Genomic DNA, 27,009 nt, shown 5'->3' on the forward strand with positions numbered 1-27,009 from the left:
TTCTGGTCCCTGTGACTCACCATGAAAAGAAAGAGGAGGGAGCAGAAAGCCAGAACCTCATTTAAAGATTTTGTTGTTTACATCCGTGAAACACTGTTTATATTTTCTTGATCCTTCTGGGCCGCAAGTAACAGATCTCCTAACTCCCTACTTGATGCCAGGATTATTTTCTCTTAATGACTCGAGGATGCTAGAATGAGGAAGGAATTCTCCTGCCCCATCAAGAAAGAGTCAGCCTCATGTGGGAGAATTCAGTCTGGGTTCAGAGAGTCAGGGAAGTCTAGGGTTAAATCCAACCTCAGCCACTGAGCTATGTGACATTTAGAAAGTGACTCCACCTCTCTGGGCTTTGGTCTCCTCATCTACAACATAAATGGGGTGAGGCAGGCTCAATAATCTCTAAAGTTCCATTCAGCCCCGAGTGGTAATCACTGCGAGTGTGCTGGTAGGCAGGAGGCATGTTTGCCAGAGGATATAGGTATTCATAAAGTACCCTGTGTACCATCATCCTGAGTTCAACTCCAGCCTCAGACACTTACTAGCTGTGTGACTTTGGGCAAGTCACTTAGCCCTGTTTGCCTCCGTTTCCTCATCTGTAAAGTGAGCTGGAGAAGGGAATGGCAAACCACTCCAATATCCTTGCCAAGAAAACCCCAAATGGGGTCCTGGAAAGTCAGACGTGACTGAAATGACTAACAACAGCAATAACAAAAGTACGTTGGGTGCCAATGTTATTATCAACCTTTAAAAGAACTAAATATGATCGAAAGTAGCATCAAGGTGCTTAACACGCACATGCATACATATAAGTGCACACACACATACACACACGACATGCTCACACATACACACATGCATACATATAAGTGCACATATGCACACATGCCACGCTCACACAATACACACTCACACACATGCACACATATAAGTGCACATACACATATACATGCTCACACACATGCCATGCTCACACACATATATACACTCACACACACATACTGAGTGTCCTTAGATTAAGAGTAAATTTCTTCTCCAATTCAGATCTTTGAAGAAAATTGTTTCCATACACTCATAGGATCTTGTCCTTTCCATTTTCCCTATTGGGTCCTTCATAATCTAGGGAGAACCTTCAAGTCATGTGCCCTAGGAGGGATGCCTAAAAAACCACAGGTCTTCACTGGGGTCACATCTGCTCTCTGACATACTGGCTGTGCCTCCCTGGGCAAATCAATTCACTTCTCAGCACCACTAGGCAACTCCCTAAGACTAAAAGTTAGTTAGAGACAGCTTGTGGACCTTCATTGGTGAAGAGAGTACCCACCCTGGGAGTCCCCTTCTAAGCCAGCTCTCATGGCACCACCCACTACCATCCCAAATCTTCTCCATACTTAACATCCCCAGTCCCTAAGAATGATCCTCACACGTCACAGACTCTGCACCATGTTTTTGCCCATTTCTCTCCTCCCCTCCTAGATGACCAGCTCTCAAAAGGCACTGAACATGCTTGGCTCTGGTCTGTGATCTCTAGAGTGTCTTAGCACCTATTAGACCCTCAAATATTTAGCAAACAAAAGCCTGTACAGTGCCACGTTTGTCTCACCTTGCAGGCAGTTGCCAACCACTCTAATTACTCTCTGATCAGTCACATGATATAGGAAATCTATCATGCTATCGCTCACCACCACACCCAAAATGTAAACTCCTTGAGGGCAGGGGCTGCGTCACATGCTTGGACATGAATCCCCTTCGCTTACATGTTGGGTATAGAGTAAGAGCTTAATAAATGTTATCTCTATTGACAATAAAGTCAATGGAAAACAAGCAGCAACAAAAATGTTGAGACTGAATTACTTCTGGGTAACTATACTAGCCAAGCTTGCCCCTAAAGAATGACATAAGAAGAGACTTCCCCTCCTTCTTTACAGGGGTGGGGGACTACAGGAGTGGAACCCTGTGAACACTATCAGACAGGTGATATTTTAGTGACGTTTGCTAAACAACTTTTTTTCCTCTTCCTTTTTTATTCTTTGTTATAAGGGATGATTCTCTGGGTGGGAAGGAAATACTAGTAAATAATGGTGATATGAAGACTAAATATGTTTAGTAGGTGCATACATCTATTTTCGAGGAACCAAGTGACTTAGTGAAGAGAGGACTGGCCTTGGAGTCAAGAAAACCTGGGTTCAAGTTCTGCCTTTGATGCAGTCCGGTTGTAGGACCCCAAGCAAGCCATTTAATTCTCCAACATCCCAGGTATCTTCTTAAGGCTATAACGTACAAGGTGTTGCTTTGTGGAAGGAACTTCCACACTGGAAGTTCCCCAAGCTCATGAAAACAAAGATCTGGACCCCAAACCACTGCTTTTCACAGCTTAGTGACTCACCTGCTTCCATCCCTTTCCATGGCTCAGAATTCACCATAAGGTTTAGGGTGGCACTGGAACCCGTCTTTGGCGGTTGAGGTGGTGGAGACTGGATTTTTTCTATAGGAACAAAATGAGTTTCTCTATTAGAGAAAGAGGAAGTTATGGACCTTTGGGGAATATCCACACTTCTTAGCCTCCTGCAGAAGGTGATTTTTCAGGCTTAATTATCTGCTACACCTAGCATGAGGATGGGCCTTGAAATGGGATCAGGGCAGTTCTGTAAACAAAAGCACCATTTAGTGCCTGGAACACAGTTGGTGTCTAATGAATGCTAACTGATCGCTCTCTAAACTCATTATTCCGTCTCTTGATTCTGTCCCTAAACCACAAGCTTCAGCAACCTTTAACCTTCTGGGCAATCCCTAGTTCTTCTGTGAGCCATTCTTTAAACGTTTCTCAGAAACAACTATATTCAATTCAGCAAGACTTCATCAATCCCCTACTGTGTGCCAGGCACTCTGCGGGGCTCTCAGGGTACGAAAACAAAAATTCATTCAAGGCTCTTGTATTCTACTGGGGAGGCAGGAGCAAACTGGGTCCAGAGCCCAGTAAACAGAACACTGGGAGAACAGCCCATTGGACTGGCCTGAGATTGTTCAAATTATTCGTTTCATGTCCAAATGATGCTTCAGATCTCTGGTCTTTTATTTGCATGAGGAGGAAATAGACTTAAATGTCTTTTCAAAGCATGGCAATGAATTGGATCCAAGGATTTCTGCTTAGATTCCATTAATATAGTAACAACTTGTAGGCAGAGCTGGCTTTAAGAAATCCTAACCCTAATACAAAGCCATGTGACAGCACCCAATTACAACAGGAAATGAGCCAAGTCCATCTTCCCAGAAGTTTCTATTGAATATAAAATATGGTGATGCAGTGGAGAGAGTACAAGGCCTAGAATCAGGAAGATTCATCTTTGTGAGTTCAAATCTGGCCTCAGACACTTACTAGCTGTGTGACCCTGGGCAAGTCATTTCACCCTGTTTGCCTGAGTTTCCTCATTTATAAAAGGAGCTGGAGAAGGAAATGGCAAACCCCTCCTGTATCTTTGCCAAGAAAACCTCAAATAGCATCTCGAAGAGTCAGACATAATTGAAAAATTCCTGAATAAGAACAAAAATAATTCTACATAATACATATCTGTGTGTGAGGGGAGGGGTACACTTAGAGTTAAAGAACCTGGGGCGTCCTTCACATTGGGCTTCCTTCAACAATATCCCAGATTCTACTCGTGTTGTAAATTTGGGTCAGTGTCCATTAGAAGACATGAATCAGGAGGCCCCCACTGATGTGTTTCTTTTACCAGCAAACCAGGGTATATGTTAGTTCAAAGCAAAAGAAACTAGATGGCCCAGCAAAGTAAGTGACAAGAAAGGTTTTCTACCTATGCACACTGACGGGAAATAAGGGGACATGCACAGGGAAAATGCATGGACATGGCAGAGCACACATGTAAAGAACCATAAAATCTCAAAATTGGAAGAGATCTCAGACGTTTGTAGTTCAAAGAGTTAGAGGGAAGCTCAGAGGTCATCTGGCCCAACACACCCATTTATACATGGATGAAGGGCCCGTGGCTAGAAAGTCAGGTAGCCTAAACCAAACTTGAATTAGAATGACCACTATCATTTCTGTAAGAGGTGATCATCCAGACATTGTTTAGAGATGCCAACGACCTCCCAAGACAGCTCATGCCATTTTTAGGCATATTGCTACTATTTCTAATACAAGATAGGGAATGAGAGGACGGGTAGCTTTGCCTGCGTTGACCAACTTATATTCCATTTGAGATACAGGGAATGACTTTTTTTTTTTCATTTTTTATGAAAAAGCAACAAGGAGACTTACTTGTGGTGAATGTTCCCTCATAGGTCGCTTTGACCTGGGATTTCAGGTAGCTGACAATTGCCACATGGTATGTCTGCCCAGCAACAAGACCTCCAATGACCCGTTCAGCCACACTGAGATTCTGTTTCAGAACAACAGAGCGGTCGTGCATGGAGGTGACAGTGAGGTCATAAATATAAGGATTGGGTTGGTCGGGATTCACCCATTGAAGCCTGGCACTGTTCTCAGTGATTTCAGAGACCTGAACTTCTCTGGAAGTCTTAACTAGAATAATAACAGAACACAACAAAACAAAGTTACATAATACAATATGATATAGTTGGGAAACGGCTGATTTTAGAGTCAGAGAACCTATAGGTTCAGATCCCAGCGTGGCTACTTAGGACTTGTCTGACCTTGACCAATTCATTTCATCTCACTGGGCCTCAGTTTCCTCACCTGTAAAATGATGTCATCAGACTAGATGACCTGAAAATCTAGCTCTAAATCGATGATTGTATAACCTATCTGGATCTCAGTTTCCTCATCTGTAAAATGAAGCGGTTGGATTCAATGACCCTTTAAGTTTTCTATCATATGTTCTTAATATTATCCAAGAACTTGTTAATACATAGATTGGACAGAATTCATGGTATTGAAAAGTATATACAATCAAGGCATACACAGGTGTAGAGTCACAGCCCCCACCATAACAGATAATCCAGACTGTTCCCTCCCTGCTGAGTCAGCTATTCAAGTCTGATTCGTGGTTCAATATTTTGATTTTTTGGAGAGATTTTCTTTGCACTCTGTAATGAGCAAGGGGCTAGTGATTTATTTCCAGCTTCCCATGCTATGTAGTGAAACTGGGTTCTCTGAGAACACTTCAATCCTCCTAAGTATTTTAATGGAAGGCAGTTTTGACACGCGTCTTTTTAAAATTAAATTAATTTTTTGTAAGTAATCACTGGTCTCTTGCTGATGAGAGACTGTAAAGACAGAGCCTCCTTTCCCAGTCAGATGAAGCTGCACTAGCTCCATTAGGGCATGGCATGCCACAACCCATCCGCCCCTTCTCCTATGCAGTGCCTGTCAGCATGTGTGTTCTCCCATGGACTTTCCACAAAAGTGTCTGGCCATTTCAAATGGACACTCTGGCTCTGCCCAGAATTTCCTCATGGCATTGTAGCCTATTGTGCTTAGCCAAATGCTATTAGTGTCTTCCCTAAATGACTAACGCACCGCCTAAATACCACTGAGAAAAACCACCCAGGCTCACTTTCCGGAAGTCAGTCTCCCCTTCATGTCTTGGCCTCCCCATAGGATTCTTTTCCCATGCTCACTTCCAAGACTGGATTTGGTCTATGGTCTTGTGGTAAAGGTTTTTATGATTCTTCTCTTTGGGGAACTAAGAATCACAGATGGCCTTGTTCCCCTGGAGAGGGATGCTATCCCACATATGTATCGGGTTCTGTCTTCACCAAAATACAGAATTTAAGAGTAAAAGGGACCCCAGTGGCCCTCTACAATACCTCATGTGCCAAAAGAATCTCTATTACCCAGCACATGGTCTTCCAGACCCTGCTTGGAGGTCTGCATGGGAGGGCAGTCCTCTCCACCTGCAGAGAGTTCGAACGTTACGACCGGTTTCTTAACATCAAGCTCAAATTGGATTTTGCAGCTTCCACCCATTGATCCTGATCCTGGCCTTCAGGACCGAACATGACAGACCTTCAGATACTTAAGGACAGTCATCACATTCCCTTCGCCCCAGCCTCGAGACAAGTCACAACAGTGTGGTCCCCTCGAAGGAAACTTACAGAGGTGATTTCTCTGGGCTACAGGCTGGACTTCACATAGGAAGTCCTCTCCCAACCTGAGATTCGGGACACAGGAATTCCTAGATTCTATGAGCCTCAGCATTTGGAGTCCTAGGACTTAGTAATTCTGCGGCTCTGACTCGGGATCCTACAGACTCTGTAGTTATGTACGCGATTTCATTTTCTAGGGTAACATTCTCTATTTGATGAGCTCTCTTTGATTCTGTGACTACCAGACTGCATGGCTGATCTTCTCTGCTGCAAAGAAGCTCATTGGCTAAGCCACTGTTCTGAGGTGAAGCATTAGCCCCCAACCCCAATTCTCCCCGATCCTGGCTGCTGCCTGAAATTCCTCCAGTAGGACTTAGCCTCTATTCAAATGCAACCCCTCCCATCAGTTTAGGCTTGTTACTCACTCCTGCCACAAGATGAGGACAAATGGGATGGAGGAGCAAGAGGGGACATTTAAAAATAATATGGGTTCATGGAAAGAGACCTGAATCTAGAGTCAGAAGGCCTGGGTTCAAATCCTGTTACTGACCACCTGTGTGACTCTAAGCAAGCTCCCCAGCCTCTCTTGGCCTTCATCCCTTCTGTAAGATGAAGAGGCAGGAGCAGAAGGCCTCTGAGGCCCCTTGGAGCTGTACAGCTGTGACCCTGTGATCCAGCCCTGGGGGTGGCTAAGGGTGCCAAACAGGGGACTGAGAGCCCTGGAATGCGTTCTCAGCTTTGCTCCCAAGAGACACCTTTTAAATTAGGAACCAGAAGCTCAAAGAGCTGCTGACATGAAAGCCTGCATTGAGCCTTCCCAGGGAACACCTTCGAGCTGGGCCCCACTTAGACCAGGCTGTGACCAAAAGCAGCTCTTAGAGCCTTGATTCCTGAGAAGTTTGGGCAGGTTCTGGCTTCCAGCTGGCGCTGCCTAAGTGCAGGGAGGCCTGGGGGAGGGGGCAATACGTACCTGCTGGCTTCGTGGACAGAGGCTTCGTGGCCTGGGATTTTGTGGCAAGTGGTTTTGTGGTCACAGGTTTTGTAGCCACTGACTTAGCGGCGACTGGCTTTGGAACAGTTGGCTTTGAGGCGACAGGCCTAGTGACTGCAGCTGGGTTTGCAGGGGCCTGCTTTACAGGGGCTGGGTTGGCAGCAACAGGATTCACAGGGGCCTGCTTTACAGGGGCTGGATTGACAGGGGCCTGCTTTACAGGGGCTGGGTTGTCAGGGGCCTGCTTTACAGGGGCTGGATTGACATGGGCCTGCTTTACAGGGGTTGGGTTGACAGGGGCCTGCTTTACAGGGGCTGGGTTGGCAGCAACAGGATTCACAGGGGCCTGCTTTACAGAGGGCATGTTAGCAGCAGCTGGGTTTGCAGGGGCTGGATTGACAGGGGCCTGCTTTACAGTGGGAAGATGAGCAGTGGCTGGGTTTGCAGGGGCTGGATTGACAGGGGCCTGCTTTACAGAGGGCAGGTTAGCAGCTGCTGGACTTGCAGGGGCCACTTTTGCGGGAGCCTGCTTTTCAGAAGGCAGAGCTGCTGAAGTCATGAGTTTGGTGGTAGTCACAGGCTTGGGTGTAGAAACGGAAGTTGCGTTGTTAGGAATGTGTCTGGAAAGACAAAAGCAGCATTAGCTCGATCCAAAGTGTTTCTCTTTCCAGTTAATTCAATTCAATAAATACTGATGACATCTGTACTGTGTGCCAAGGACTGTGAAAGGACTGAGGTCTTTACAAAAGCAAGGGCCTTCAGGGCCCTTGCAGTTCAAGGGGATGTGTTTACAAACAATAATGCCCGACACTGATATAGCCCTCCAAGGTTTGCAAAGACTATCGGTTATCCAGTCAACAAACATCTATTAAACACCTACTATGTGCCAGGTCCTGGCAGGTGCTGGGAATACAAAGGAAGACAAAAACTGGCTACTTTCAAGTTGCTGATCAATAGAAGAAACAACATGAAAATAACTATGGATAAACAGGTTGGAAAAGCACCCTTTCCATCCCAGCCTGAGGCCCGTCTTTCTTCTTGGGTGCCCTAGAGTTTGATCCCCTTTCCCCAAACTAAGCCATTACCCTTGAATTAGGTAAATACACCAGCGGAGAACCCCACTATCAATAAACAGAACTCATGCTCTTGTAAACATTCTCCTGAAATTCTGACTGGAACAAAAAGCCCCGGGTACCTCGTGCCATTGCTTGGGGAGAGATCTCTCTTAAAGATCATGCCGTCCTTTGGCCTCACACAGCATTCAGATCTTTCTTGTGTTGACCATTTTGGGGGGCAAGGGAGCACACAGCCCTCTCAGACTTGAACTCAGGAAAACCCGAGTTCAAATCCTGCCTCAGGAATCTACTAGCTGTGTGACCCTGGGCCTCAGACTGGGATAGAAAGGGTGCTAAGTCACCTTGGATCTCCCATAAATAAGTGGCCATGTCTTGTGCGTCCCACCATAGGCCACATCCCTCAAATGAGAAACCTGTGAAAGGAATAAAGGAATGGAGACAGAGAAAGGGAGAGGCAGTGAAGTAAATATAGAGACATGAGAGGAGGAAGGAGAGTGGAGCATGGCGGTGGACAGAGAGCCTGCCTCAGTTACCAGGTCTGAGCACACATCAGGCCGCTGGCACTGCTGGCTGACCCTGGGGACATCTCCTACACACTCAGATCCACAGACAAGCTTAGGGCCAAGAATAGCAGATGATCTGGGGCTGATCCCCACACAGATGAAACCCCAGGTCTGGACCACACTCCCCACCCTCCCCCACCAAAAGCGCATCTCTTCTTGTATTTAAGTAGAAAGGCAGTGGGCATTGTAGACACCACGGTCAGACTTGACATCAGAAAGAGCTAGGGTTTTGCCTTTCTTTGTGGCCAGGGTCTAGCACACACTCACTTAATAAATGCTCATTAATTAATGGATTGATTGGATTTAAAATCCACTTCTGCCAATGTGTGTGAGTTTAAACAAGCTATTTCAGCTCTCTGGACCTCAGTTTCCCCATCAGTAAAATGGGAACCCCATCCTTCACTTCCTTGAGTTTCACGGGTCATGAGAACAAAATAATCTCATGTGACCAAAGTGCTTTACAAGAGGCGGGACCTTGGAGACATGGCACCCCGGGAAAATGGTGCAGAGAGAATGGCAGAGTCCTCTGCTCCCCTACCGCAGGTGGTACTCTCTCCCTCTGAAAAATACTCTGTAAAATATTGTATCGTCTTTGGATATTCCTGTGTGTGTGCATTCTCTAGAAGACTGTGGACTCCCTGAGGGTAGGGACTGCTTTTGTGGTGGCTACATGGTGACAAAAGTGCTGGGCTTAGAATCAGAAAGACCTAAGTTCAAATCCCACCTCAGACACTAGTTAGCAATGTGACCCTGGGAAAGTCACTTCTCTCTAGACTGTAAAAAGGAGAAGTGGGACAGATGATTCCCTCTACCTCTAAATGTATCCCTGTATCCAGCAGGCACTTAGTCAATGCTTATGGCATTGAACTTAATTAAGTTTTCAGTTTTCTCTTCTATGGGATCTCCCTGTCACCAGTTCCAGTCCCAGTCCCACTAGAATGAAAAAAACAGACATTCATTTGTCTGGGCAGATTGAAATGTAAGTCACTCCCCAGATCAGGGACTTGGTGAGGAGATCAGCTGCCTTGCCATTTGTAAAAGAGAACACCACCCTGGAAGAGTGCATCCCACGCCAGTCTTTGTCTCTGCCATGGCGGCTTTGTGCACTCACTGTCATCGGTAACTCCTCCCCGCCCCGTTCCTCTGCCTCCTTTGCCCCAGACCTCAAGGCAGGAAATACAGTCACTGTGCGGTTGAACATTGAATCTCTGCCAATGCCCACATGGGCATGAGAGTCTACTAGGCAATCACTGCCTTCCTGGGCACAACACAATGCCCTGGACAAACATGGCCTCATGCCCAGCTTCCAAGAGCTCTCCAGTCATTCCCAATTTTGTTTTGTAATTTCCCGGAGAGTGGGGATGGGAATGGGAACTCCCAGTATAGAAAAATTCTTCAACCGAAGTCTATCGGCAACTAGACTTTTACATAATATCGGAATACTATTAGACCAGAAGAAATGACCAAATGGGAGTTTCTGAGAAGCCTTGGGAGACTTATCTGAACTGATTTGGAGTGAAGTGAGTAGAACCAGAAAAGCAATCTATACAATAAAAACAATATTATAAACACAAGCTACTTTGAAAGACTTCAGAATTTTGATCAATGCAATGGCCAGCCATGATTCCAGAGGGCTCCTGATGAAACCTGCTGCCCGCCTTCTGAAGGATAAGGCATGGAATCAAAATGCAGAGTGAGATATGTATTTTGGACATAACCAATGTGGGAATTTGTTTTTCTTAAATAGGCATATTTTACAAGGGTTTGTTCATTTTCTTTTCCTTTTGCCAATGGAAAAAATAAATGATTGTTACTTGAAAAAAAACTTTAAGTTCCCTAGAGCTCAGACAGGTTAAGTGACCTGTCCATAGTCACATGTGTTGGAAATGTCAGGCAAGACTTAGACATGTCCCTTGCCTCGAAGGTCATTCACTAGACCACTTAACCTCTTAAATGTAACATGAACAACTTTAAAAACAAAGGTCCCATTTTGGTGTTTCCTCTTTCCAACTTCATGCTCCCTAGCCAGAAAGGGGTCCTGGAGAAGAAAGTTCACTTACATCTGCCTTTGGCCAAACTTGATAGGATTCTTGGCTGGTTGGTCCCCTTGGAACCAATCACATTGCTTCCTGATATCTGGAGACAAGTAAAAGGCATTTTCACCTATGCACAAAAGGAAACAGAAAAGACAGGCTTGTTATTTCTTTAATCAATGAAATTATCCATTTGACATAGGTACAAATTCACATGAGCCTTGACAAGGACAGATGCTAAAGGGAAACCCCATAGGTCTGTTTTGGGTATTCTCTGCCTTGGCTCCGAGGGACCAGGGATGCTTTCTTGGAGTAATCAGGGAGCAATTTTCTTGACCTACTTGTGTCTGACTGCCCCATTGGCCATAGAAAGATATGCTCTCCCACCCAGAAACACCTGGCCATGTAACCTTGAGCAAGTTACTTAACCCCAATTGCTTAGGGGCGGCCAGGTGGCTCAGCGAGTAAGAGCACCGGCTCCAGTGTCAGGATGACCTGGATCAAATCCGGGCTCAGATACTCAGCACCACACCCAGAAATAACTGGCCGTGTAACCTTAAGTAAGTTACTTAACCCCAATTGCTTAAAATAAAGAAAAAGAAAGATATGCTCTGTGTTTTTTTTTATATAGAGGGGGAATGTATTCAACATGGAGGATTGGCAGAGCCCAAAGGCAATGGAGTAGCCAGAGAAATCTGTTCAGAAAGCCTCCCTCAGCCAAGCTCTTTCCTCTTGAAGAGAAGAGGAAATCCACCCTCCAAGCTGCCATTCCTAAAATACCAATCTGACCCTCCTACTCAAAGTCAAAGTCAATAGTAGCTCCCCTCTTGCCTCTAGGATACAGGACAAATCTTCAGCCTCCCTGAACACCATACACTCACCTTTCATATTATTCCCTTTCATGCATGACAGTAGAAGAACACTAGGTTGGGGGTCAGAGGATTTGGGTTCAAATCTCACTTCTGAGGCTGTGGAGAGTATTCTCAAGGAGGTGACATGGTGGAAAGTACTCTGGTCTTAGAGTCAGAAGACCCAGGTTTGGGTCATATTCCTGACGTCAATGAGCAACATCATGTAACATGCCCAGCCTTGCCAAGCCTCCCTTTCCCTCACCTCAACAGCATGTTTTAGGCTAGGGACAATGTTACTGACTCAATGGAGCTCACATTCCTGGCCTGTGACCTAGAATTAGTGAGCTGACAACCAGCTGCCTCAGAGGGAGGAGAAAGTCAATGAGTCGGGGGACAAAGGCAGGGGGTCTCACATGCTCCCACCATCTGTGAATATTGCACTTGTTGCCCTGTGACTTCTAGGCTAACAGGGTCATCCACCCATCATATGAGCTCATAGGCTCGGATTCACAGAACCTTAGAGTCAGGTGGGGGCTCAGACCCCTCCAGGACCCACCCACCGCATGAATGCCCAGCCTTTACTGGAAGGTCTCCTTGTCCACTTTGGGGTAGGTTTAAACATTAGGAAGCTCCTTCTGACATCTTGCCTAAACTTACCTCTTTGCACCAACCGCTCATTGTTTGCCCACTGGAGCCAAACCAAATACATCTCTGCCCTCTTCACGGTGCAATGGAAAGGGCATTAAGGTTAGGACTAAGGAAGCTGGACTCACATCCTTGCTCTGCTATTTCCTATCTTTGTGAATTTGGTCATCACTTAACCCCTCTAGCCTCAGTTTCCACTTTTGTAAAATAGGAGGATGGACTAGATAACCATCACTGAATCTATAGTTTTATGATTCATGCAACATCACCATCAAGCATTTATTAATTGTTTACTTGTGCCAGGCACTGTTCTAAGGGCTGGGGTTATAAAGAATGGACAAAATACAAGTCTTTGCCCAAGACACTTGTCATGTCCCCCAGGCCTTCTCTTCTCCAACCCATGCTCCCCAAATTCCTTCAACAAGATACTTACTGTTGACAAAAGAGGGCAACAGTCTTGCAAAGCGTAATAATGGCTCTTCATTCAGCTCTGTGGGCTTGTCAGCCAGTTTGAAGAAGACATCGTTGGGCTCGCTGGCAAAGCCATAGACATCCTTGACATTGACCTTTCGGCCAATGCCCAGCACAACAAAGAAGTACCCTTTACACTTGGCCTGGACAATGATCCTCTGAAGGTCATCGAGCTCAGACTTCCTTACTTCTCCTGTGACCATCAATACCACAATCTTCAAGTCCCGGGGGTTGGGTGCACTTTCAAAGATGCTTTCTATGGTGTACTCAATGGCATTCCCCAAGGCCCTGGTCCCAGGCCGCAATGTCATTTGGTTGCTGAGGAAGTCTACCAGCTTGTCCTTGGAACCATAATCAGTTAATGAGAGCTCCACGTGGACAGGGGGTACACTGGTGTTCATCTCATGCTCCCAGGGTGCATGCTGCAGGACCGCCACCCTAGTGAGGTGCTGGGACATCTTGGGATCAGGACTGATGTCCAACTGCTTGACGATGTAGGTGATGTACTTCTTCATCTCATTGAATGCAAATGGGGTAGTGGTCTCAGAGCTGTCCAAGATGAAGGCCATGTCAATATCCACATCACTGCCTGCTGCTCGCCTGTCCCTGAAGGCGGGCCGAATGCTGCCAAATCCACACGATGGGTCAGGATTACATATATCTAGGAAGAAGACAATAAACAGACACTTAATTCTGCGTCACTTAGGGGCTGGTCTTGTCCTTAGAAAGAAGGTGGATTGATCAAGATATAAGGGAAGTGTTAGTCTGGAAATATCTCCACATCATACAGTCATATTTATGGTCAGATTTCTACTGCCATCTCAGACTTTCAATATCAAACAATAATGAAATGGAACAAAAACACAGATAATGCCTTCCCCCACCAACCCATATTGTGACAATTACAGGGGACATTAAATCACTACTATCCTATGAGGAAAACTGAGCTGTAGGTGTAAATGAATCATAAGTTACAATTCTGTATCCTATCACTAGCCAAAACTTCAGAGAGCTTACCCTATCCCTTGCTAAAAGCAAAATCAATCCAAGGTAAGATGTTCCCTGGGCTATCTGGGTCAATTCTCTCTAAAATTACTTCCCATTTGCCCTGGATATGTCTTGTGTGTCCATACTTATTTATATGTCATCTTCCCCATTAGAATGTGATTCCTCCAGGAAAGGTCTTTCCTTTCTCTGTATCCCAAGGGCCCAGCATAGTGCCTGGCATATAAGGAATTATTTAACAAACACTTGTTGACTGACAGTCCCACCACTAGATCCAATTTGATCAACCCCATAGATAAGCAGACTGAACCTTTACCAATATGGCACGCCTTACCCAAGCAGACATGGCAAAGAAACACATTCTTCAAAAACTCATTGAGGTTCCTTGGAGGGGGGAGAACCAGAGCATGGCCCACAGCTGTGTTGTTGATCTAATTAGAAAAAAGGAGATCGTTTTGAAGTGTGTAAGTAAATAAATCCAGTGTGAATACATACGTGTTTATGCATGTATATATATGCATATTTGTGTGTATATAGTATGTATATGTATTGTGAATATACTATTCTATTTTATATTATGCTATGCTATGCTAATTATATTACATTATAGTATGTTGTATTATATTACAAAATAAATTATATATTCTATTATAATACTATATTATTAAATTAATAATTAATTACAATAATATATTCTATTGTTTTATATTATAAAATAAATTATATTGTATTACATTATAAAATAAATACAGTGTGAATTGTGTCCCTTAAGTCAAACAATTGGCCAATAAATTGAAACATTCCTCCCCCCTCCTTTCTACCCCAAGTCTGAGACATCATCATCCCCAAATGTAAGAACTGAATCTTTGGACTCCGTGCTGGGCACCATTCTGTAATAATAACAATAACAGTCTTTTCTACTGGGCTTATTGCAATACACTAAATACTTTGTAATTATCATATCATTTGGTCCTCACAACAACCCTGCAAGGGAAATGCTGCTATTGTCCCACTGAGAGATGAGGAAACTGAGGCAAAGGGAGGTTAGCGGGTTTGCCCAGGGGTACTCAGCGAAGTATCTGAGGCCAGATCTGAGTTCGGGTTTTCCTGACTCTGCGTCCAGTGCTCTGCCCACTGTGCCACCAATCTCCCCAGTGACTCAGCTGTCTTGCCTGAATCCATAATGCCCTGGTCCATCCTTCTCTATCCATTAACTGATGCTTACAAATGGCTCAGAGCGGTTATGGACCAAGTGACAGGAAGAAAGAATCAGATGCTCCCTCCTCCTCCAGCTCCCACATGATCCAGGCTGAAAGTTAAGTCTTCAGTGATAACTTCTCTGGGTCACAAAGCTCCAGGGACTCACAGCAGAGACTAGTCCACACCAGGCCAGGTGAGTGGGGAGGCGATATCTCTGGCCTTTTCCCATATGTACAATCACAGACCATTCTCCAATGCCTGGAACATTCCCCCTATGCCCTTCCATAGGAATCAGACTTGGAGTCACAAAGACCTGAGTTCAAATCCTACCTCAGAGAGTTATTAGCTGTGTGACCCTAGGTAAATCACTTAACCTCTCTGGGCCTCAGTTTCATCATCTACAAAATGAAGGGAGCAAGACCTGACGGCCTCTAAAGTCCCTTCCAGCTCTACATCTACGTTGCTAGGAAAAGCCTCTGCTTCTTATGAAGGTCCATACGGATGCCGCCTCTTCTGTGGAGACACGTACTACCCATGTCACTTTGTACTGTAAAAATACAAGTGTTGTCAGCACCCTCTAAAGTGCAGTGCCCTGAGGCCAAGCCCCAGCTACCCAGCCCTGGTTTTAGCTCCAGTGGATAAAGCACCAGTGAAGTGAAAGCTGCTGGAGGACAGCAACTGCTTTGTTTTATTGTTTTCTCTGTATCCCCAGTGACCCACAGGAGGCACTGAATTAAAGGTCATTGGATTGGACTGAATTAAACTCACAAAACCGTACAAGTGGAAAGTACCTAGGGAATGAGCTAGTGAAGCCCTATCATTTTCCAATGAGAAAACTGACGTTCAGAGAGGGTGGGAGAAGCTAAATAGATAATAAAGTACATACTTATATACATAGTAACACTTATTATTATTATAGCTAGTAGTGGTGGTGCTGCTGCTGGTGCCGGTGGTGGTAGAAAGTGACAGTGACCAGAGAGAAAGGCACTAGCAGGCGGGGGTACCGAGAAGGCCTCTGGCAGGAGAGGACATTTGATTTAGGATCCAAGCATACAAAATAATACTATAAACTGTATGAATGAGGGAACATGATGCTAGCTCCCTAAATTGGACATTTTACTCCATCTCTGTCTGTGCCTCCGATAGACCAAGTAAGGAAACAGTGTCCCACCACCGGGAGTTGTTTAGATAAGTGTTACAAGTTGTCCATCTGCCTTAAGAGGTGCCATGATGGAGTGGCCTCAGAGCCAGGAAGCCACATCACCTCACTGATACCACTAGACTGTGTGACCATAGACAAGTCATTTAACCTCTTAATGCCCCAGATCCCTCCTTAAAATCTGTAGTTGCAGAGCAGCAACCTGTGTTAGAAAAGAGTTTCCTCACTGGAAATTCCCTACACCGATGATACAATGTTTCCAGTCCTCCCCCAAAACCACCCCTTGGGTCACAAATGAGGAAATCTAGGCTCTTTAAATCGTCTTGCCTTCCTCATGTATTATAAACAGTATCGGAAATAAAAGCAGAAGGAGAGATGCCCACTTGGTGTTTCATCGACCAGAGTTATAACCAGAAGTGAGAAGCCCGGCTTGGACCGAGGGTGATGAAATGTCCAGGGTCCTGACATAATCCGTCCTTGTGTGGTAGAAGCAAAGGAGCTTATTACCTGGTTAATGAGTAATTACATAAAATAAGGAGCTACCATATGGCACGCTTTCTCATAGCTTCAACCATCTGCAACCTACCTTGACCAAGTCTCAGTCCTTCCTACTTCAAACAGCAGCTTCCTAGGTCTCACAAAGGAGGCTAGGACCTGTGCCCAGGTGGACAAGGTTATGGGGACCCTGTCTGCCCTACTTCAACTGAGTTGGTCTTAAAAGCTGATTTGTGAACTCCCTTCCAGCTCTAAGATTTGCCTCATTCTGGCCATTCCTTCATAAACCAGCTCTATGACCCTCAGCCACTGCTCCCATTGATGGGGATGGCATCCCCAGGACTCAGCACCCAAAGGCAAGAAGATGACATGGCCCTCCTCCCCTCTCCGCGGAGCACAGACCTGCAGGGCATTGATGAGGGCCCTATCCTCTCTGCTGGTCAGGAATAAGGGTGTGATTCCTGCATCAGACAGCTTGAGCACAGCCTCATTGAGCTGAGGTGAGGCTCGGACAAGGCCATTGCTGAAGAAGACAGCCACCTTCCTCATGAGAAAGCCGCTGCGAGCCCTTTTGAATGTGTTCCTGGCCACAAAGGACATGGCAGTCTCCAAGCTGCGTTCCTTGGACGTCAAGGGCACTTGGAGGTTCCTGATGCGGTCCAGCAGTATGGACTTCCTCTTGGAGTCTGGGAAGCGGATCTCCGTGGTCACTTCATTGTTGTACGTCACCACGGCCACCCGGGCACCCCGAGGACAATTGCTCTCTGCTATGGTCATGTTATTCACAATCCTCTGCACGGTGTCCCTCATCCGGCTGAAAGCATCTTGACTGACCCCTTGTGAGGTGTCTAAAGCGAAGGCGAGTTCTGTTGGGAAAACTGGGCATTCCAGAGGCCCTGCAGAAAAGAGGCAAATTTTTTTCAAAACAATTAATTTCTTGACTGCCGGAAACAGCTAAGTTCAACAATAGCCCCCATATCTATAGAATAAAGTTGACAAAGGTCTTTTTTTAAAGCAACCTTACAAAATTGGGAAGGGAGGAACAAGTCACCCCATTTTTCAGATGAAGAAAGTGATATTCAGAGAGGTCAGGCAGACTGCCCAGCATCACGGAGCTAGCAAATGTCAGAGCCAGGACTTGAAACTTTGGCTCCCCACTTCACTGCTGGGCGAGAAAGATGACCCACTGAAAAGGACTCACCATAACAGCAAGCTGAAAAGGAAAAGAGAAATAGTCAGGGAAATGTCTCTAGGGCCACAGATTCCTAATTGTTCAAGGCAACTAGAGGGGGAAGGTCGTGATCTGAGGACTTACGGCATGTGTCTTTGATGCTCTGAATCAGGGCGCATTGCTTTAGAAGAAAACAAAAATGCAGATGAGTAAAGTGCAGGAATTGGAAGAATCTTAATGAACAAAACTCTAAATCTGAATTAATGTTTAGCTTACATCAACTGACTCTCCTCTGTTGCCTTTATGACCCTGGAAAAGGCAAGAAAGAAAAGATTAGGAATTATGGACCATTTCCCTGCATCATCACTTAAGTTTAATAAAGAAATATCTAAATTTTCACTCCCACATCTATATTTTTTTCAATTTTCTTTCTCTCTCTCTCTCCCTGTCTTCTTCTCTCCTCCCTCTTCTTTTCCTTCTCCCTCTCCCTCTCCCTCCTCCCTTTCCCTCCCTCCCTCTCTCCCTCTGTCTCTTTTAGTCCAGCCCATTCATTTTACAGATAGGAAAAATGAGGCACAGAGACAGACTGACTTGCCCAAAGTCTCACAGGCAATAAAAAGCAGAACCAAGAACCTGGTCCTATACCTCCCACAAGAGAACTCAAAAGTAAAACTGAAGACTGTCTAGAACCCCAAGAGATGAACATTCTTGGCTGCCTTACAGCAGGTGACAGTCTAAACTACCTAGGTTAGATGGTTCATCACTCTATTCCCTAAGATTTCCAGGGGTAGAGACTCCATGGAATTCCCCCGGTTCTTTCATCGTGTGGTTTCACCATGAATGGTTAAGAAACTTATCAAGGACAGCCCTTTGACTGGCACCCTTCGTGAGGGATTGGGAATTGAATGAGGTTCCAGGAAAATAACGAATGGGCAGTTAAAGAAAGAAGAGGAACCCAGGAGAGTTGAGGTGTGCCAGGGAGCCAGCAAAGGCAAGAACATCCAGAAAGACAATATCTCAAAAGGAGAATGAGGACTGGAAGGGAAAGAGACACCATATTGAGTGACTAGGAGGTCATTAGTGACCTTGTGAGAATGGCTTTAGTCAAGGGGTGGACAAGGGGTGGAGGAGGTCAAAAGGAAGTGTACTTTCAGGAACGTCATAAGGGAAGGACTGAGAAGAGATGGGATGGCAGCTGGATAGGGAAGACAATCAAAAGAAGACTTTTTATAGGGCTTCAGAAGACAAGCTTTGGAGGGCTTTGCAGAATGGAAATATGGGAAGAAGCTAGTGGAGAGTGAGAGCTTGAAATGACTCAGAGACAATAATAAGAGATTTTGGTGAATGAATGAACCTTCTGAACCAATCATCCCGGGGAAGAAGATAAAAGGAATGGGGCCAAGGACCAAAGCAAAAGATGGGTAAAATGCAGAGGCCTGATCACTGGGTCCAAACCTCAGCCCTAATCCTTAGTATCTGTCTGAATATAGGCAAGTCATGATAAAATCACAATCACTGGCCCTCAGATGATGCCTTGATGTTTCTATCTGTTATGTCCTATAGGCCTCTCTGGACCTCAGGCTCCTCTTTTGCAAAGTGGAAGAGTTAAGTTGGATGACTTCTCTAAATTTCACAGGAAAAACAAATTCAAATTTTTCCATTCATATCAACATACCAAGCCTTGCACTTAGGCAGACTGAAATGATACATGTGATGGATGTTATGCCTTTTCTACTGCAACATCCAAGGAGTGAGGCTGGAATAGGGGCAAACCCTCCATGGGAAGGAGCTGGACACCAGACGGTTCTCAGTGACTACTAGCAAATCCATAAGGGGGTACTCACGGATGGTCCTGGGTATCCTGGGTCTCCCTTCTGTCCAAGGGTTCCAGGTGGTCCTGAATTTCCCTGGAGAGCAGCAAAGCAAACATGTTAAGTCCATGTCCTTGGACGAATCTAACCTTTGCCCAGGTTTAGGCTCAAGGGAATAATTAATGGCTCTGCAGATTAATGAACTCAGTAGAGAGTATGTGTCTCAGTAACCTGGCCAAGTGCTCCATGCTGCCATAAATATGGATCTGGAAGAGGTTCCAAAGATGGGCAAGGAGCTGAGTCCAGAAATGAATGGCATTTTCAATTATATCAACCCTAAACTGCTATCAGAAAAGTTCAGGGATTTTTTGTTTTGTCTGGACTGAACTTAGCTAATCAACCATTATAATGTAAGCCCTTTGAAGGCAGGGTCCATGTTTGTCCTTCTTTACATGCCAGGCAAAGTAGCCACTTAATAAATGCTTGTTGATTGGTGATTAGCTACAAGTCAAAGATTTCCACAATGTCAGGACAATCAAAAGTCTAGATGGTCCAAAAGGCAATGGAAAAAATGGATGTGGGGGAGTCAGTGGGCTATGTGAGACCTGTGTTCTTGGAGTGAATCTGTAGTCTGACTTAACCATTAGAAAGAAGATTATCCATAAGACAGAGAATTAGAAATGAGGTTATAGCAGAGGGTGTTTGTTGAGTGTAGACAACCAATCCACTTTTTTAAATCTACCTTTCTACTCAGTAGTTTGGTTTGACAATCTATACTGATGAAATTAATTGGACAATTGTCCAATAGTTCATTTCATTTCATGCTGTCTACACTCAACGAAAAGTAAGTTTTTATTAATGACACCTGACTTCAAGTTATCTCACAGTCTGAATTGTTGCAGGGGTCAAATCAATCTAAGGAAGTGCAGCAAAAATGTTACTTCCAGATCCATCCTGGGCTCATGAGTCAAGTGGAGAAGCTGCACGGGTTGACGAGCAAGGAAAGCACAACATATGGGTGCCCAGTGTTCCCAGAAACACCCTGGAGAGCCTCAGACATTGATGGGCTTCTGAGGAATGCACTGGACCAATGGGGTAACTCCAGCTTTGAGAACTTCTAACAGCTCCATGGCTCTAATTATTGTCTCCAAAGCTGGGAAGGGCTCTATGGGACTATCCCTTTGTAAAAAATCACTTCACAGAAGAGGGAACTACCTGACTTTTTTTTGAGAATGTAAGGGAAGGGGAACAGGCCTTGGGCTGAGGACGTCTCTTAGCTTCCTGTCCCTATTCCATGTCTAGAGAGGTTGAGTGTGAAAGAGGTCGATGTGGTGCAGTGGAGTTGAGATTTACTCATAGGATCGTAGGCTCGGAGATGTAGGGCTGGAAGAGGCAACCACTTCAACCCCTTCATTTTACAGATGAGGAAACTGAGGTTGGGGAAGCCGAGTGAAGCAATGGCACCACGGTGACCTACTTAGACAAAGGAATTCGATGGTTGTGTGGATGATAATAGAACTTGACTTACCCGGCGGCCTCTGCTTCCTTTAGGCCCTGGTCCTCCGTCCACACCTCGATCACCAGGAGCACCCTGGGAAGAAAGAAAGAGATGAATTCAATGAGAAAGTCTGTGCTGAGGTCAGAGAGGCTAGATCTGTCCTCAATGACTGAATCCCCTTTTCCCACTGAATCCAGTCTACTAATGATGTTGGATGTGAATGTGTTTTATACTGAGTGATTAAGTTAATTGATGAATAGAATCCTACAGTAGGAAAGACCGATGAGGTACAGTCTCCCACTTCATGCAGAAATCTCTGACCAAAGTTAGTGCAGTCTGTTTGAACACCACTTTCAGTGACAGGGAGCTCACTCCTTCACAATCAGCCAGTTTCAGTTGGTGATAGCTCTAATTGCTAACAAAAAAAACTCCTTCCTCTGGGGTCAAATAAAAAGTCTTCTTCCTCTTCCATAGGACCACCTTCTTGAAACCTGAAGACTTCTATCATGGCCCCTTTGTATTTATTTAGGCTAAACAGCTTCAGTTTCCTCAACCAATCATCTCATGCTATGGTTTCTAGGCCCCTTCAGCATCCTGGTCATCTTTATCTTCCTGGGGTCACCAGATGCCTCCCAACTTGTAAATAATCCAAAGCCGAACACAATACTGTAGGTCAGGGCAGGACAGAGACTCTCACCTCCTTCACTATGAACGCTGCCTCTCGGTGCAACCAAAGGCCACATTAGCTTCTTATAGGGGCTGAGTCACTGTCAGCTTGCAGTGAATCCCAGCTCTTTCCCTCACAAACTAACTGCTGCTAAGCCTCGTCTCCCCCATCTTGTACTTGTGAAGTTGATTGCTTGGACCCTACTGTAACACTTTACATTTATCTCTCTCACTTGCCTTATTGTATGGATACAGATTTAGAGCAGTTGATTTGTAATATGATTTACATGATGTGTATATTACTAGGAAGAGATCTATCTACCTTTGGTCCTGGATATCCAGGGAATCCTCGTTCTCCCTAAAAAAAAAAAGAAAAAGGAAAACAAGAAAGGATCTAATCAAGATTCTGCTATGATTTAAATGTGCATAATCAGTACATATTTATTTCTATAAATCTATATATGTAAAAATAAAAGAATGTGGCTTTATATAGTTATACTTAAAGAATATTCTTTGTCAAATATTCACATTGTTATTTTATTAATAAACCTAAGCATTACAAGTATTTATTCATAACAATAGTAATGTAACAGATTTAGGGATAAGAGGACTAGGGCTACCTTGATAATAACTTCTTACATTTTATGGCATTTTACCATCTACAACATGTATTTACATCCATTCTCTCATTCAATTGCATTCCTTATGAATGTGATATGCAGGGTAGGCTGAGCAACCCACAGATTCACTTCTCCTCTATAAAGAGTATATTCCAGTGAGCAGTGTTGATGCCCCTTTAGCAATGGAATGGGTTAGGGCCACTTTGTGAAATAAAGGTTCACCCACTGTTCATGAGGGAAACACCTACTTTTTTGCCTTTCTGTCCTTCAAGACCGATGCCATCTCGTCCATCGTCTCCCTGGGAAAAGAAGAGACAACATGACGGTCAGCTGGATATCCAGTGGGGCAGTCCTGGTGCTTGAGAGAGCAGGAGGGGGGGGGAAGGAAACACTGCCCAAGTAATCCCATCATGTTGGAGCCCTGAAAGGGTCAGTGCCCTCTCTCAGCTAAAAAGAGGTGAGAAAAGGTGAGCTTGCCAAAGTGGAAGCACCCACTCAACATCTGGTTTATGCCACTCACAGTGAAAAAAGAGGAATGAGGAATAAGTATTCCTTTAGGGCAGGGACTGCCTTTTACCTTCCTTTGTATCTGCAGCACCTAAAACAGCGCCTGGCACATAGTAGGTACTTAACAAATGCTTGTTGACTTGTGTGACAAGAGGGACTAGTTGTGGAACAAAAGTAGGATTAGAAAATCCTAGAATCTTTGAATAGGAAGAGACCCTTGAATTCATGTATACTAGTCATCTTACAGCATCTTTGACAGGAGATCACCCCAGCCTTGACTTAAATGCTTCCAGTGCCAGGGAGCTCATCATTTCAGGAAATCTTTTCTATTACTGGAGAGTTCTAAGTGCGGAAAAAGTTCTTTCTTCTATCAAACTGAGATGTGTTCCTTTGCAACCTTCACAATTGGTCTTACACTGTAAGCTAGAAGACCTAGGCACAAGAAATTACTGTGCTCAAAGCTAGAAGAGCCTTTGGAGGTCACCCAATGGGACTTACCGAGGTTGTGTTTTATAGGCCATATAGAAGTGCAGGGGGGGCGGCCAGGTAGCACAGCGAGTAAGAGCACCGGCTCCAGTGTCAGGACGACCTGGAGATCGAATCCCGGGCTCAGCCACTTAGCACCCACCCAGAAACACCTGGCCGTGTAACCTTGAGCAAGTTACTTAACCCCAATTGCTATGGGGCGGCCAGGTGGCTCAGCGAGTAAGAGCACCCGCTCCAGTGTCAGGATGACCTGGATCAAATCCAGGCTCAGGTACTCAGCACCACACCCAGAAATAACTGGCCATGTAACCTTGAGCAAGTTACTTAACCCCGATTGCTTTAAAAAAAAAAAAGTGCAGGAAAGATCTCTGATTTCTTGCTGTAATTGGGCACCATCACATGCTCTGATCTCAGGGTTTGGACTTTTCTTAAAACCTACCCCTTCTGCAACTGTCCCTATGTTAATAGGAATATAGCTAGAATGAACTCCAAATTCATAATTCTTATCCACACCACCATACTGCCCTCTGAGAAGACTAGCTGAGAAGACCTTGGAGATTCTTGTGTTTGATCTCTGGGACTGCTATTTTGACAGTAAGTTTCAAGACTCAGTTAATCAACACCATGACTAAACAACCGTATTCAAACAGACATACTATTGTCCCAGGAAAAGACATTTTAGCCAAAAGTTCTTAAGTTTGATGAATATCAAGGAGATAGAGGAATTCTGGACTGGAATTCATCTCTATTCTTCCTTCAGGATACAGTGTCAGCTCAGAAAAAAAAAAAAAGCCTGCTGAGGGTAAGACCCATCTTTGTTCTTATGAGTCATGGCTCCAGAAGGAAACCATGAAAGGTTCTAGGAACCAAGCTGATTCTCAAACTTACCATCTCTCCCCGAGGTCCTCGTGGTCCATTACCTCCCTTTGGACCGAGTTCTCCAGGCTCGCCCTAAGAAAAGAGATTATTTTCGAAAACATCATTCCTGCTTCAAATTGTGCATGAAAGTCCCTCTTTGATCCTGAGTGAGTGGAGGCGATCTGAGTTGGAATGGATCAGGGTGAGCGGGGTTGGGATGGGCTGAGTTGAGATGAGTGAGGTTAGAATGGACTAAAGTGAATTAAATTGAACTGAACTGAGCTGGATTTCTGTAGAAACTTCCAACTACGTCATTAGACGATGTCTCCCAACCAGTTAAGGAAAGCTATTTGTAACCTTTATGACTTGTTTTTGTTGTTTGTTTCTCTGATTCGGTGATTTGAGAAACCACAAAACCTCGAGGAGGACTTCTGGAAACCATCCAGGAAAGCCTGGGGTTGCTCTCTCTCTCTAACCCTACCACTGGTAGAACAAAGGGAGGCTGAGCAAGAACGAATCTGTTGTTCATCCATCTGCGGACATGCTAGAGATGGAGAATTAACAGGGGCATCTCATGTGTCTATACATGTAAATTTATACATGTCTATACATGTAACTTTAAAAGTTACCCAGCGCTTCCCTCCTCACATCCCTATGGGGTGACTGTCAATTGCCCTCCTTCTACCTCAGTTTCCTCATCTGAAAACTCAGATGGTTGGACTAGGCAGCATCCGAGCTCCTCAGGCTCTAAAGCTACAATCTTTTAAATCGGACAGCATAAGAATTTGATCAAGGATCATTGTTCAGTGGTTCAACTTTTTGTGACCTTGTGGACACCAATACAGTCCATGGGCTTTTCTCAGCAAAGACACTGGAGAAGTTTGCCATTTCCTTCTACAGAGGATTGAGACAAACAGAGGTTAAGTGACTTGTCCAAGATCACACAAAAAGTGTCTGAGGTCAGATTAGAACTCAGCTCTTTCTGACTCCAGGGACAGTGCTCTACCCACTGAGCCACCAAGCTGTCCTCATAGGATCACAACTCATAGATCTGGATTTGGCAGGGACCAACCAATCCATGCATTTTCTAGGCATGCAGAACAAGACCCAGAGAGTCAATAGAATCATGGATTCCAAGATGGAAGGAACCTCAGAGATCAGATGTTCTAGAACTGGGTGGTCGAGATCAGCCCTCATGTTTCAGATGAGGAAACTGAGGCCAGAGAAGCTGAAGTGACTGAGCCAGGGTCACGCAGCTATGAAGAGGAGGAGCTGAGACACAGAACCGGCATGCTTATGTCTCCAAGCAGGGCTCTCTCTAAGGCATTTTCTAACCCCATTTCACAGGTGAGAAGAGTGAGGCTCAGAGGAGGGGAAGAGAGGCAGCACCTGATTAATCACTGTACTGAAAAGGCAGGGACGTCACCTAATCTGTGGCTTAGGGGGATCGGGCAGCAGAAAGGGGAGGTCGCTGCCTCGTGCCTCCTTTGGGAGCAGCCGCGCTCTGGCCTCAGAGAAGCCAAAGGGAGCCCGCAGTCATCAGGGATCCGTCCGCCTCAAGGGGGCCTGGGGTCTCTTAGGACATACCTTGGCTCCCAGGGGACCAGGTCGGCCACGATCTCCGGGAACTCCTGGGGTGCCACCACCTCCCTAGGGGAAAAGAAAAGGGTTTGTCGCTGCGGCACCGTACGAGTTAGCCCAAGTTTTACCGTCGGGATTCACAAGAATCCCCGTTTATCCCACTTGTTCTCATCCTTCAAGACTCAGCCGTGACCTGCCTCCTTCGTGAGGCTCCGTCGTCGCTGCCCAGGTCCGGCACCTTGCACATAGCAGGCATTTGTGAACGCATGGAGCCATCTGCCCCTCCCACCTCCTCCCCATCTGCCCCTCCCACCTCCTCCCCAGCTTTCTTTGGGCCGTTGGCACGGCGCGTGACACATCCTGCTTCTTACGGGGGCTTGGTCCCTGCCCACTAGCCTGTGTGCTCCTTGAGGACAGGCACCGATCACCACGTTCCGCTATTGAGCAGCTAGTCCACATGGCACACAGCATCCAGACGCCTCGAGAGACACAGAGCTGAGCCAAGGCGCTGCCCCGTCTGGGTGGGATGGATTCAATTTAAAGAGATGCCCCACGCGGACATTCCAGACTAGAAGCTGTCCATCTTGTGCTTGGGTGAAGCTCCCCCAAGTCAGCATTTTTCGGCAGCTTTCTACAAACAGTGTTTTAGGACTGGACTCCAGGGGCATCGAGCCCAATATCCTGATTTTACATATGGGGAAACTGAGGCCTGTGGCCTTGAAGTGACTTGCCCAAGGCCATACAGGTAGCAAGTTTCAGCAGCTGGATTTGAGCCCGGGTCTCCTGACTCCAGTGCTCTTTCCACCAGCACAGAGCCTCTTTCCTGTCTGATTTCACCTCCAGAATTCTATCCCACTCCTAGAATCACGTGCTTAGTCAGCATCTGTCAGCTACGGGGGAGCCCCACAGAGTGCGTTGGATTATTGTAGCAACAAAAAAAGGAAAACTGAGATGGGGCTTCAACATTGGCCACCATGAATAGAAGGCTGGGTGCTCATCTGCTGCCTTTATAGGAGAGGGAGTAAAACAGGAGAGAAGGGAAAGAGGGAAAGAGAGAAGAGAGGAGAGAGATCGTAAAGCAGGAGAGAGAAGAAGGGGAGGGGAGGGAGCAGAGAGGAGGGAAGGGGAGGGAGGAGAGAGGGGGGAGGGGGGGGAGGGGAGGGGGGGGGGAGGGAGGGAGGGGGGGGGGGGGGGGGGGGGGGGGAGCGGGGAGGGAGCGTGTGGGGGGGGGGTGGGGGGGGTGGTCGAGCAGACGGTGG

General features: G+C 45.7%; 1 protein-coding gene across 1 annotated transcript in view; it reads right to left on the reverse strand.

Annotated features, from left to right (window-relative positions):
• The window catches only part of COL6A3 (collagen type VI alpha 3 chain), a 98,735-nt gene that overhangs the window by 8,284 nt on the left and 63,442 nt on the right, over positions 1-27,009 (reverse strand). Inside the window, exons 27-42 of the mRNA XM_069103147.1 lie at positions 25,757-25,819; positions 24,200-24,262; positions 22,567-22,617; positions 22,021-22,056; positions 21,063-21,125; positions 19,568-19,630; positions 18,000-18,032; positions 17,868-17,904; positions 17,754-17,765; positions 16,955-17,448; positions 14,033-14,129; positions 12,656-13,354; positions 10,754-10,856; positions 7,034-7,674; positions 4,274-4,537; positions 2,384-2,482 (exon numbers count right to left, since the gene is read on the reverse strand). Coding sequence (XP_068959248.1) covers positions 2,384-2,482; positions 4,274-4,537; positions 7,034-7,674; positions 10,754-10,856; positions 12,656-13,354; positions 14,033-14,129; positions 16,955-17,448; positions 17,754-17,765; positions 17,868-17,904; positions 18,000-18,032; positions 19,568-19,630; positions 21,063-21,125; positions 22,021-22,056; positions 22,567-22,617; positions 24,200-24,262; positions 25,757-25,819 — 2,818 coding nt within the window. The remainder of the gene's footprint in view (positions 1-2,383; positions 2,483-4,273; positions 4,538-7,033; positions 7,675-10,753; positions 10,857-12,655; positions 13,355-14,032; positions 14,130-16,954; positions 17,449-17,753; positions 17,766-17,867; positions 17,905-17,999; positions 18,033-19,567; positions 19,631-21,062; positions 21,126-22,020; positions 22,057-22,566; positions 22,618-24,199; positions 24,263-25,756; positions 25,820-27,009) is intronic.

The sequence above is a fragment of the Petaurus breviceps genome, unplaced genomic scaffold (assembly GCF_028583685.1).
Source record: "Petaurus breviceps papuanus isolate PSGF00001 unplaced genomic scaffold, PetGlider_PUasm1.0 567, whole genome shotgun sequence".
Lineage (NCBI taxonomy): Eukaryota > Metazoa > Chordata > Mammalia > Diprotodontia > Petauridae > Petaurus > Petaurus breviceps.